Source organism: Urocampus carinirostris, chromosome 7, assembly GCF_059441175.1.
Source record: "Urocampus carinirostris isolate Australia breed hairy pipefish chromosome 7, RoL_Ucar_1.0, whole genome shotgun sequence".
In the NCBI taxonomy this organism is placed as follows: domain Eukaryota; kingdom Metazoa; phylum Chordata; class Actinopteri; order Syngnathiformes; family Syngnathidae; genus Urocampus; species Urocampus carinirostris.
Window position 1 is genome coordinate 1336727 of NC_142355.1, and position 13820 is coordinate 1350546.

A 13820-nucleotide genomic window follows, 5' to 3' on the forward strand; every position below is an offset into this window, starting at 1 on the left:
TATATTGTCAGGACCAGATTGGAAACAGGACCCACTCGCGTAACGTTTCTCACAGGTTTTATTAGAAGAAGGGAAAGGGTTGCGTTCACGATCCAGGGTTTGCTGGACGCAGGTCGCTCTGAACGCGGAAGTGGGACTTCCGGGGCGAGCGATGGCGGTGTCGGGAACGGAAAAAACGGGTCAGTAGCCGGGATGGAAGGGCAAAAACACGGTCGGGATCGGAAACAAGTCGAAAGCTAGGAGAGGAGAGTAGACGTGGTCGAGATCAAAACAAGTCGTAATTCGGGACAGAGAGCAGACGCGGTTGAGATGAAAACAGATGGTAGCAGGAGGCAAACAGGAGCAAAAAACAGGACAGGCAAAAAAGGGCTTGCTGTGTAAAAATGGAGATTCGCAGATGGACCAACAAAAGGTGACTGACAGGACAGAGCTGAAATACTGAGAGGGAGCCAATCAGTCAACAAGCTGCAGCTGGCGCCACACGGGCGGGGCCAATGGGGCGCCATGGCAACCGTAACATATAATATTGTAAAACTGTCTAGAATCTAATTCGATGGTTATCAGTTACACCAGCAGGTGGTGCTCACGCTTTTACACACAAATTGATTCGAAATAGCCTCATATTGTATTTTTAAATAATAATATTTTTGATAAGATAAGCAAAATGTCTATTTTCTATTGATGGGTTGATTATTATATATGCTGCATTTATCGTCATTATTTGAGTAGTGTACATAGAGTATTTAGTTATTGGATTACATTTGATTATTATATATATTCTTAATTATATTTTTGACGATTATCATTGAGTTATTTTATATAATACTTATGAAAAAAGGTCTTATTTGGTGTAAATGTTTCCATTTTTACTATATGTATCAATAAATTTTCCCTTTACTTGAAAAAAATACTTCAAAAAAATAATGAAAGAATGCAAAAGTTTGCGATACTAGATACACAAGATGATATCATTTGAAATACTTAAAAAAATACTGATAATATATTCCCAATAATTTCCCAGAAACATAGAAAGACAAAATTCGAGACCGATACTGCATTCGGATACTTTTAGGATATTCGATATTTTTTGGCGAATACGTTATAAAATAAATACCAACCAAATGTTTGGTTCTCAAATTTTATTTCTTAGTTCTTTCATTTCAGGTTCCTGGAAGTACCGGTATTCGATACTAAGAAAAGATACCTGGTATCAAAATTCTTGTACTAGCATCGGATACTATCGAATGTACGGATACTTTGGAAACGATACAAGATTCTGGTATCAGTAACCGACACTAGAAATGAACAAAATGTCCATTCGGGATCAGAATTTCCATTTTAACGGCAAAAAACAGCAATGCTAACATTAGCTTACGTAGCGACGTCGCCCCGCCCACCAACCATTTGCACCAATCAAATCGAGCTAAAGAAAAACATTAGCTTACGTAGCGATGTCGCTCCGCCCCTCAGACATTTGCACCAATCAAAATCGAGTAGAGCTACGGAAAAAACATTAGCTTACGTAGCGACGTCGCCCCGCCCCCCAGACATTTGCACCAATCAAAATCCAGTAGAGCTAAAGAAAAACATTAGCTTACGTAACGACGTCGCTCCACCCACCAGACATTTGCACCAATCAAATCGAGTAGAGCCAAAGAAAAACATTAGCTTACATAGTGACGTTGCCCCGCCCACCAGACATATGCACCAATCAAATCGAGTAGAGCTAAAGAAAAACATTTGTCGTGAATGTCGTACAATATGGAAGACGCTAAAGCTGGCGACCAACTCCCAAGCTAAAGCTAGCGCTCATTAGCTAGTTAAGGCTATTGCTCGTTAGCTGGCTAAAGCTAGCGCTCGTTAGCTAGCTAAGAGTAGCACTGCTTTACCTAGCTAAGAGTAGCGCTGCATTAGCTAGCTAAGAGTAGCACTGCATTAGCTAGCTAAGAGTAGCGCTGCTTTACCTAGCTAAGGCTAGCGCTGCGTTAGCGATAGCAGTAGACGCCAAATTTGCGCCGACGAGGCGGGAAACCGAAGCTACGTACGCCCGGCCGCGGCGGGCCGCAGTTAGCGCGCGGCTCAACGATGGGATAGCGCACGCTACCGTCGGCGAGCCAACCGGCGTCGCAGCGGTCCAGGCCTTCTAGCTTCCACGCGGCGTAGAGCTGGCCCACTTTGGCGAGCTGGCTAGCGTCGGCCGCGCATGCTAGCAGCGCTTCCGTGAAGTTGAGCTTGCTCGGGGTTTCCAGGAAGTAGACGCTTCCTGCGGAAAGAAAGAAGCTGAAATTAGCTTTAGGGCAGTTAAGAAGACAATGCTAATTAAGGATTAGGCTAAAGCTAGCTTTTAGCAGAGAATAAGACAATGCTAATCACTGGTGAAGATAAAGCTAACTTTTGACACAAAGAAGCACTGGACAAGATGCTAGTTTTTGCGTTGAAAAGTAGCTTTTACCTCAAATATAGCAACGCAAGTTTTGCTAGTTTTGTTGTAAAAATGAAGAAAAAACAACTTGATGCTGCAGTTAATTATTCCTCCCCCTTCTGTCACAGTTGACAGTCTTTTGTCAATCAACTACGATAACTTTTACATGTTTGGGTGCTTAAGAAAAAAAATCCGATACCGTTTTCCTAAATGTGCGATTTGAAAAACATCGCATCACGCATGATGGTGATTGTAGGGGGAGGAATGAGTAACTGAGCCCTTTTATATTGTTTGCATGTATTCCTTGTTCAACTATGGACACTTAATATTGTTTACTTGTAGTTAAGGCAAACAGATTTTCCATCTGTGTTTATTTCAATAAAGACCAGATCACATTTGATGGTCGATTTCAGGGGGAGGAATAAGTACCTATTCTCATTTAAATTTGGTAACATTTAAAAGTTTGGGTGCTTTTAGTTCAACCTGTCGATGTTTTTCATCTGATATTGAAAATAAACAGATCACATTTAGTTCATTATTCCTCCACCTACTGTCAACCAATCTTTATTCAAAAGTTTAACTTGTAAATAAAACATTTAGTTACTTATTCCTACCCCTTCCGTCAGTATTTGCATGCTATGCTCATTAAAACATAATAACTTCCGAATATTTTGTGAAAAGTGATTTCAATTGCTCTTTGGTTCTCCTTAGGGAGAGGGTTCTGTTACTTATTCCTCCCCTTCCTGTCAATGTTTGCTTGCTCTCGTGAAAATATCGAAAACTTCATTTGTTTTCTGAAACTCGTTTTCGATTGCTCTTTGGGTCTCCTTAGGCAAAGCGTTCTGTTACTTATTCCTCCCCTTTTTGTCAGTGTTTGCACGCTCTCCTCGTGAAAATACTGAAAACTTCATTGTTTTCTGAATCTTGTTTTCAATTGCTCTTTGGGTTTCCTTAAGCAGGACTTCTGTTACTTATTCCTCCCCTTTCTGTCAGTGTTTGCTTGCTCTCCTCGTGAAAATACAGAAAACTTTATTGTTTTCTGAAACTCGTTTTCGATTGCTCTTTGGGTCTCCTTAGGCAAAGCGCTCTGTTACTTATTCCTCCCCTTTTTGTCAGTGTTTGCACGCTCTCTTCGTGGAAATATTTAAAAACTTAATTTGTTTTCTGAAACTTGTTTTTGATTGCTCTTTATGGCTCTGCAGGCAGTTAGTTCAGTTACTCATTCCTCCCCCTTCTGTCAGTGTTTGCACGCTCTCTTCATGAAAATATCGAAAACTTCATTTGTTTTCTGAAACTCATTTTTGATTGCTCTCTGGGTCTCTGCAGGCGGAGGGTTTTGTTATTTATTCCTCCCCTTTCTGTTAGTGTTTGCTTGCTCTCTTCGTGAAAATATCGATAACTTCATTTGTTTTCTGAAACTCGTTTTCGATTGCTTTTTGGGTCTCTGCAGGCAGTTGGTCCAGTGACTCATTCCTCCCCCTTTTGTCATTGTTTGCATGCTACCCTTGTCTGATACAGGATTAGGATTAAAATATGAGTTACTTTTTAAAGAATAGAAGTAATCCCGAGTTATATTACAAGCGATCTGACCTTTAACGGAGGCGGCGAAGCAGAAGGCGTCGAAGCGGCGGAGGAGCGGATGGGGACGGCCGTAACTGCGCACGCCTGGCGGCGATTCCGTCCCGCCGCACGCGTGCCTGGGGGCCGTGACGGGGTAGCGCACCGTGCCGTCGGCCAACCAGCCGGCGTTGCACCAGTCTAGCCCCTCCCCCCACGCCGCCATCAACTGCTCCCACGTGGCCAATGAGGCGTCCTGGTCTTGGCACGCTCGCCGGGCATCCTCGAAGTTCAACCAATAGCGGCCCTTCGCCGAATGGTAGGGGAAAACCACACCTGCTGGCGGGAAAGGGAAAAACTTACGGGTCTTTCCCCTTGTTCTCTCCTCTCCCTATTGTTCCATTCTGCTTACTTCTTATAAGTTCTTTTCCTCTTGTTATTTTCATCTTTCCTTTTTTAATTTCTTCTTTTCTAATTTTTTTCTGCTTCTCTGTTTTTCTTCTTATCCTTTTCTTTTTTCCTTTCATTTCTTTCTTTTTTCCTCTTCCTTTTTTTGTTTTTTTTTATTTCCTTTTCGTCCTTCTTTGGGTCTTTTTATATTGTTTTTTTTTTCCAGCAGTTTTATTTTCTTGCCTTTTCGTATGTCATTCATAGCACCGGTGGCCTAGCGGTTGGAATTCAGTGATCTTCCTTGTTTGATTCCTGATTTGTTTTTTTTCCTTTTTGTCTTTCTTTTACTCTTTTTGTTTTATTTTTTCCTTTTCAGCAATTTTCTTTTCCTGCCTTTTTGTAGGTCATTTTTAGCACCGGTGGCCTAGCGGTTGGAATTCGGTGCTCTTCCTTGTTTGATTCCTAATTTTGTTTTTTTCCTTTTCATCTTTCTTTTTGTTTTATTTTTTCCTTTCTTTCAGGCGATGTTCTTTTCTTGCCTTTTCGTATGTCATTTATAGCACTGGTGGCCTAGCGGTTGGAATTCTGTGGTCTGCCGTGTTTGATTCCTGTTGCAAAGTGACCTCAAACTGGACTCATTTCTAATCCAAAACGAGAGGAATAAAGTTTTCCTTCTATTATTCATGAAAATGATTCCTTGATATAGGCCGCGGGTGTTAAAGCTGTGGGGCGGGCGGGGTCCTCTCACCTCGCAACTCCAGCTCCACGGTGACGCTCTCGTCCTCCAGACCGTCGATGACCTCGCAGCGATAGCGCCCCCTGTCGGCGAGACGCAGACGCTCGATAATGAGCGACGAGTCGCCCGGCGCCGATCGGCGGAGGCGAACTCTTCCCCGGAAATCGCCATAGCTGCGGTGGCGCTCGCCCAACGCCACCATCACCTGGGTACACAATTTCAACAAAGAAGAAGAAAATTTTAGTTTCCAGAGTAGAAGAAGACGATGTTTGTTTTTGACGTTAGAGAAGGTGATGCTAGCTTTTGGGGTAATAGACAAAGCTATTATTGTGGTTATGTCGGAAAAATTATGCTAGCTTTTTGGGTAAAAGACAACGACAATTTTTGGTAAAAGACCATTTTTTCGACTCAGGGCAACAAGTTAGCATAGAAGACGAGGAGGTTACTTTATAGAATCTAAAGCTAGGTTTTGGCTACCTGCGTTTCCATGGCGAGGGACGCCGCCTCCTCATTGGCCGGCAACCGGGACCACTTGACCCGTGTCTGGCGAGGGATGCCCACGTGGGGTAGGTAGTGGAAGCGGCAGGGCAAAGTGACGCTGCTGCCCCTAGTGGCCGAAACCCACGACTGCGGGGACTCCACGTGAAGGCGCGCGTCGTTGAAAGAAACTGCAGAAAATAAAATAAAACTTTTTTTTACATTTGTAAAACAAAAATTAAAACACAGATTAACATTTTAATCATTCACTAAAGAGTCTTACATACAAATTGTTTTATGAACTAGGTTTTATTATTATTTATTTCCCGTCGTGTACCCAGAAGTTAAAAAAGCATGCAGAATGTGTTAAAATTGAATAACCCATGTAATTAGTCATAACACATGATAAATAATTGGAATCATTGCCCAAATATTTTAAAAATTAAATTTAAGTTAAGTACAATAATAACGATTAGATTTTAAAATGTGACGTGCATACTCTCTCTGTCGGCGTTTCCATGAGTGACGTCACGATAGTAGAAGCCATTGTTGTAGTTCTTTTGGGCGTCAGCGGCGGGCAGGTGGACAATCCCGCAAAGGGCCAGCAGGAGGCGCCAAAGACAGCGGAGCATGTCGCTGAAAGACAAAATTGCCTACAAATAAAGATTATATGTCAAATTTACATCATTTTCTTACTTTCTCAATGAATTAATCCGTATAAAATATGCAAAATATGAATATTTACGGAGTGATTTTAGTCTTCCAGTAGCAGAGAAGAAGCCATTTTTGAGCACAATTGAATTTTATTTATTTTATAAATATTATGTGTTAATCTTTTATGATATCATTTATTTTTATACAGTTGTTTTCTAAATATAGTCAGTCATCGTGCATTTCATATTTATATTCTAAAATGTATATGACAAACGCCCTTATTATTGTTATGTGCCATTATAGTTTAGCTGAAAGATGTTATTTATTTTATATGCATTTTCAATGAATTATTTCTAATATATGATCATTCATAATCATTTATTTGTTGTCCCCAATAAGCATTTTCAGTTTCATTCAAGTTTTTGATATTACATCTAATGCAATTAACGTATTAGACAGTCTTTGTAATATAGTAATACTATGAAATTGTAATCATAAAAATTATTGTTATTTATAAAGTAAACTCTTTCGTTTACCCTTTGAAATTAGTGAATGATACAATCTTTACCAACATTAAATGATGTATAATGATACAATTAGTTCATTCAATTGGTTTATTTATACATAGATAGAGAGAGAGAGAGAGAGAGAGAGAAAATACAGAAAAAGAGAAATAGAGAGAGAGAGAGAAATACAGAAAAAGAGAAATAGAGAGAGAAAATAAAGAGAAAAGGAGAGAGGGTGAGAGAAAGAGAGAGAGAAAAATACAGAAAGAGAGAGGAAGAGAAATACAGAAGAGGGAGAGAGAAATACAGAAATAAAGAAAAAATAAAGCATGAGAAAGAGAAAAATACAGAAATAAAGAGAAATAACGAGAGAGAAATAACGAGAGAAAAAAAATACAGAAATAAGAGAGAATACAGAAATAAGGAGAAAGAGAGAGAGAGAAAATACAGAAATAAAGAGGAGAGAGAGAGAAAAAAAAATACAGAAAAAGAGAAATAAAGAAATAAAGAGAGAAAAATACAGAAAAAGAGAAATAGAGAAAATACAGAAATAAAGAGAAAAATACAGAAAAAGAGAAATAAAGCGAGAGAGAGAGAGAGAGAGAAAAAATACAGAAATAGAGAATACAGAAATAAGGAGAAAGAGAGAAAATACAGAAATAAAGAGAAAAGGAGAGAGAGAGAGAGAGAAAGAAAAATACAGAAAAAGAGAATTAGAGAGAAATAAAGAGAAAAATACAGAAAAAGAGAAATAGAGAGAGAGAGGGAGGGAAATACATAAAGAGAAATAGAGAGAGAGAGAAATATAGAAATGAAGAGAAATAAAGAGAGAGAGGGAGAGAAATACATAAAGAGAAATAGAGAGAGAGAGAGAAATACATAAAGAGAAATAGAGAGAGAGAGAAATATAGAAATGAAGAGAAATAAAGAGAGAGAGGGAGAGAAATACATAAAGAGAAATAGAGAGAGAGAGAGAAATACATAAAGAGAAATAGAGAGAGAGAAAAATATAGAAATAAAGAGAAATAAAGCGAGAGAGAAAAATACAGAAATAAAGAGAGAGAGAGAGAGAAATAAAGCGAGAGAGAAAAATACAGAAATAAAGAGAGAGAGAGAGAGAGAGAGAGAAATACCGAAATAAAGAGAGACAGAAATACAGAGAGAGAGCGAAAGATCTGCATTCTTTTCTGAATATAATGAATGAATCAGTAGAATCAAATATCCAAAACCTAAATATTTATGTGGCAGTGGAGTGGCAAAAGCAGGAGCAATTCTAGAGCAGAAAAAGAAAAAAAAATGGAGTGAAAAGAAAGGCAACTTACCGCGAGAGGAGGAGTATCGTCCGCTTGTGTTCTCGACAATGGGGACAAATACGAGACCTGCGCGCGCGTTACCTGGCTCCGCCTCCTCGTCGATGACGTCATCGCAACACGCTTCACCATTGCCCGGTGCTAGTCAGAGAAAATCCTTTTTTCTTGGATCAAATCATAAATAAGTACAATGATTTTTTCCCCCCACACATTTGTAGGTTTAATAATATTAGTAATATGATTATGACTCGATTATTGAATTCATTTTCACAAGCTTCAAAGGTGCCAATTTAGCCACTATTTGTAGATTGATTTCAATTGAATTCATCTTTTAAATCATTATTAATACAAGTCGTAGTATTACAGTTACTATATTATTGAATCATATGATATGGATAGATTTGATCATTTACTAGTTTCAATTAGGCAAAGCAAGTCAAAAGTTTATTTTATGAATAACAATAATATGATTATACTTCTGAGTATTATAATTACTATTTTATATTAGAGATCAATATAAAAAATGAGTGAAAGTGGTAATTGGGACATTATAAAATAACAAATACATTATCATGAATAATAATACATTAAATTATTAATAATTAAAAAATACATACAAATTATAAATACAATTGATTAGATATTTTAGGTGAACTACAATATTAAATAATAATTAAAGATTGAAATATAAATAATAAATTATAATTACGACATAAAACAACAAATAATCACGTATACAACAAATATGCTAATTAGATCTTTCAGGTGGACTATATTATACATAAAAAAAATATATAAATATTGAATGATAACTGTTTTATATTTAGAAAATATATATATAATTTTTTTTTTAAATAATGTGAAATAAATCATAGATGATCATACAGGAAAAAAATAATATACATAAAAACGATTAGGTCTTTCGAGTGGATTTTATGCTTTTTAGGATACAAATATATAATGATTATAAATAAATAAATAAAAATAAAATAAATATAAGATAATTAAATTTTCAGGTGGACTATGATTGTAAACAAGTAAGTGAAGTAACAAAATAAGAAAAATAAATATAAATAAGGAATTATGATATCAATAAATGAATATTATATAATTACAATATGAAAATGATGAAAAACACTAAATATAAATCAAATAAATGCCTCTTCCAGGTGGTCTGCATTATCCCCCAAAAATTGATAATATAAATTGTAAATAAATATATATTAAAAATAGATCAATATAAGATGGAATCCAATAATGAAAAGGTTTAATAGAAATGATAAATACACCTATAGTAACAAAATAATAACTATAATACAATAAAGAGTAAATATTCTTAGTCATTGAGGAAGACTCTGCAGAAATCAATTCTCCAGCCAACTCAGCTGTTCGTACTTGTTCCGGAGCGTTTCTTTTGCCCGGGGCCACAAATACCAGCCAACCCCCCCCCCAATTGTCATAATGGGCCGTCGTTGGGTCGCGAGACCCCCTCCCCCTGACCCCTTGCCGTTTGGTTTTGCAACCCGGACGTCTTTTTGCCTGACGACCAGTGTTCCCTCTAAGCTGCGCGCATGCGCATTTGCGCACTGCTCGCACATTCTCAGCGCACGAGAAAATCGAGCCGGCGCACAAAAATCAGGGCTCAAAATTACTCATTAAGAAACGACTTCAGTCAAAGTTACGGTTTATGAAGGTAAAAATACGCAGGTTCCCCTGACGCTGTGTTCGAAACGCGGTGTTTGGAAGTCGAAGGAGAACGAAGTTGAGTAAAGTCAGTAGAGTTGGTCGAGAAACGGCTTCTTCGGCTCGGCTCACTAAAAGGAACCGGCTCTTTCAGGTCCCAAACGGCTCTTCAGGTTGTTTTTGCTTCTTTAATGCCTACACGACCAAATATGATGTAAAATGATGCAAAAAATGACTTAACGGAAGGGGGGAAATAGAACAAAAAAGGAAAAAATACCAAAATGAAAAAGTAGTGAAAAGCTGAGAAAAAAAGAAACAAAGGGAAGAGAAAAAAGAAGGAAACATTTAGAAAAAAAAACAGAAAAAAAGAAAAGAAATGTGGGAAAAAAAGCAAATAGAGAACAAAAAGAAAAAAGTAACAGCTCCGACAAAATGAACACAATGAGATTTTTTTTAAAGGAATTTAAAAAAGGGTAGAAAAAAAACATGGGAAATAGAAGAAAAAGTTTGTGTTGCATTCAAATAATTTCCAAACATATTAAGTCAATCTTGTTGCCAACATTGTACTTCCACTCAGAAATGTAATTAAATACAGTTCTGTTTCGTGCAACCGACTAAGTAAGCCCCCAAAAATGTTAGTATGATGCCACAAAATATATCAGGAAATAAAAAGAAATGGATATCTTGTGAAAAAATTGTAAAAACAAATGACGTTTGTAAGCCATTGTGAGTCAATTCATTCAAAAGAGAAAAATCATTTTGCATTGCCGGAAACTCAGCAAAATGTCAAGTTTTGGACATGTTTGATAATGAATTATCGTGCCACACTTGGGATTGCCGTTGCTCACTGTTGTTTCAAGCGTTGCTCAACGGCTTTGTGTGAACGCTCAGACCCGTAAGGAAAATGACAGGGAACATTGGTGACGACGCTTTCATGACCGAAGCGGGGAAGGGGAATTAGAGAGGAAGACCCTTTTAAAACCACCGTTTTCGAAATATGGGAAAGGGATCGTGGGAAGAGTTGAGAAAGATATCCTTAACCCCTTCACGATTTCTCTGTTTTTGCACATTTATCACTCACAAAAGTTTCAGACCACCAAAGCCATCGAGACAATGCCAGGAAATAGAAAATGCACTTTGGAAATGGTGATTCCATTTTTGGGGTTTCATTCCCTAAAGTTATTGCCCCCTTTTCTGGCCACCTTTGGGGCGGCAGTCGCTCAGGAGGTAGAGCGCTCGTCTTGGGATCAAGGGATCCCAGTTCGAATCCCGGCTCGTCCGTGTTATATCTGGAAGTGTCCTTGGGTAAGACACTGAACCCCTAATACCCCCAATAAGCAGGTGAGCGTCTTACATGGCTGCAATACAAGGCCGCTATTGGGAAATGTGGAGCACATTGTAAAGCGCTTTGGGAAGTCATTGACTATAGAAATGCAGATCATTTCATTTCCATGACACAAATGAAACGTTCCCAATAAAAAATGATGGTATCTACCGTTTTGCGCAAGTCGAATGTTCGTATGTAGGGGAGCGTCTGTATAGCATTAAAACAAAAAGTCTGAGGAGCCGTAAGAAGCTATCTGCAGTGAGCTGAGCCTAAAAGCGGCATTTTTCTGAACCGCGAGATTTGTAGGGGGCGCTGACACTTCCGAAGACACACGAGAATGATTGAGAGCAGGCGTGTCACTGTCATTTTCGCACACTTTTTCTTATTTTTTTTTGCTAGTCTATAGCAGTGTTTTTCAACCTTTTTTGAGCCAGAGCACGTGTTTTTTTTTTTTTACATAGGAAATATTTTGTAGCACACCACTAACCAAAATAATGTCATAAAATGACACTGAACAGTATGTCTAATTACAATATACCGTATTTTCCGCACTATAAGGCGCACCTAAAAGTCTCAATTTTTTTCAAAAGCTGACCATGCGCCTTATCATACAGTGCGCCTTATATATGGCTCAACATTAAATCCGCAAGGTCTCGCAACTTACGCAACAGCCGCCGACTCGATTTTCCCCGATCGTGGAGTAGTCCGCGGTGTATGCTGGGATTTATATACCGGCGTTTCATTGGCTAACCAATGTGTCAATCATCATTTGAATCGATCGCTATTGGCTAAAGTTATTCGGACAGGCTAGAGGACCGAAACAAACCCTGCAATTGGCCGAAAAAGATGTGTCAATCATCCGTTAAATCGGTCGCTATTGGCTGAAGTTATTCAGAGCCTCAGATAGGCTAGAGGGCCGAAACAAACCCTGCAATTGGCCGAAAAAGATGACTGAATAGCAAGCTTGCTAAACTACGTCATCAAGAAACATGTTTCATTAGTCTGTATTTGTAAACATTTGACTCTCCTGGATTTACGACACTCACGGTTGTAAGAAGACCATGATTGCGTATCATTACTGAACGTGAGAACTTAGGTGAGCTATGCGGCTTTATATTTTCCCGGTGTCTTGTTTTAGAACCATCTTGATGTTGCTGTGATGAGTTGAGTGAATTCAACTCAATTCCAAGTGTTTATTGTCATAGGCACAGTAAAGTTGCGAGCGAAAAAGAAAATAGAAACTAAGGAATGGTTGGCATTTCTTGAATCCCAAGACTTTAACCTTCCGAATGATATTTGGAACGATGAATTTGAGTGACATCGTACGGACACCGCATCCGCACGTATTCTCGACGCGTATTTGCTTCTTTGCAAGCTTTGGGAATGTTAATAAGTTGGACTGAACTATCTGACTCTTTTGTCCACTTTCCCATTGTAGCGCCTTATAATCCAGTGCGCCTTATCTATGGAAGATATAGGACCAAAAACTATTTTTTGGGGGTGCGCCCTATAACCCGGTGCGCCCTATAGTGCGGAAAATACGGTAATTGATTATTCCCCCATTTTTTACAGCAGACACTTGACAATGACATCATATTTGCAGAAAATAATTCATAAATGTTTTATAAAATTTTAGAAAGTAACATTGGATCATTTCTCACGGCACACTAGTGTTTGAAAATGGTCGAAAATCACTGGTCTATAGCACCCGACTGCCAAGAAATATGGCAACAATTTCAAGCACTTCACCCAAAACTCAAGCATTTTTGTTATTGAACACATGTTAAAATCGCTTTTACATATTAATACATGTTAATATAGCTTTTTCAAGGATTTCAAGCACTCGTACCAACCCGATGATAGATAAATAACATTTAAGATCCCATATTCTTAAGAGAGACTAAAAATTGGGATGCTCACCTCAAAATGGACATTTAACAACGGCTGGAGAAAACGAGTTCCTATTCGCGTGTGGAAACAGAGAAAGAGCACGCCGGAAGAAAAGCTCTCACGTGGTTCTTCTGATTCTTTGAGCTATTTATGGAAAAGGCAGACAAAAGGAAAGAAGCGCCTCTGCATTTCCCATCGAATCTCATCTCATCTCATTAGCCGTACCGCTTATCCTCGTTAGGGTCGCGGGGATGCTGGAGCCCATCCCAGCAATCATCGGGCAGTGGGCAGGGGACACCCTGAACTGGTTGCCAGCCAATCGCACGGCACACAGGGACAGACGACTCATTCGCCCCATTCACACCTAGGGACAATTTGGACCGACCGATTCACCTGAAATGCATGTTTTTGGAACGTGGGAGGAAACTGGAGTGCCTGGAGGAAACCCACGCAAGCACGGGGAGAACATACAAACTCCGCACAGGAAGTCTGGAGCTGGATTTGAACCCACGACAGGTTCCCATGACATGAACTGTGCCGCACAAGCGCTAACCACTGCGCCGCTGTGCTGCCCTCCCATCGAATCCTATCGCATATTTTCAATAATTCTGAAACACAATGCAGGGTTCGTAAAAAAATTCAAGCACCTTTTAAAGCACTTTCAAAACTAATTTTCCCAGGACTGCTAAAAAAAAAATCCACCTTAACTTGATCCCCAACCTAATTTCCAATCCTTAAATTGGTTTAACACTTAACTTACAGCACCCGACAAAAAAATGTCAAAAAAATTGAAATTGTTATTCGTTTTGTGGATTGGCAAATATTTTCATGTATATGTCATTTTTTACAGATCCCCTGCAAAACATGA

General features: G+C 38.7%; 1 protein-coding gene across 3 annotated transcripts; it reads right to left on the reverse strand.

The window, feature by feature from the left end:
• Positions 1–1124: 1124 nt before the first annotated feature.
• hapln3 (hyaluronan and proteoglycan link protein 3) lies at positions 1125–13042 on the reverse strand. Of its 3 annotated transcripts, XM_088339503.1 has the most exons (8): positions 12983–13042; positions 8065–8193; positions 6082–6218; positions 5583–5773; positions 5118–5310; positions 4013–4318; positions 1965–2263; positions 1125–1889 (listed from the first exon to the last, which is right to left on the reverse strand). In XM_088339503.1, exons 3-7 carry the CDS (start codon positions 6212–6214, stop codon positions 1986–1988), a joined length of 1101 nt encoding a protein of 366 aa, XP_088195629.1. In that variant the 5' UTR covers positions 6215–6218; positions 8065–8193; positions 12983–13042; the 3' UTR covers positions 1125–1889; positions 1965–1985. The 3 variants fall into 3 exon arrangements, with proteins under 3 accessions (XP_088195629.1, XP_088195628.1, XP_088195627.1); XM_088339502.1 differs by lacking the exon at positions 12983–13042 and having other exon boundaries at positions 8065–8711; XM_088339501.1 differs by lacking the exons at positions 8065–8193; positions 12983–13042 and having other exon boundaries at positions 4013–4315.
• Positions 13043–13820: the final 778 nt, after the last annotated feature.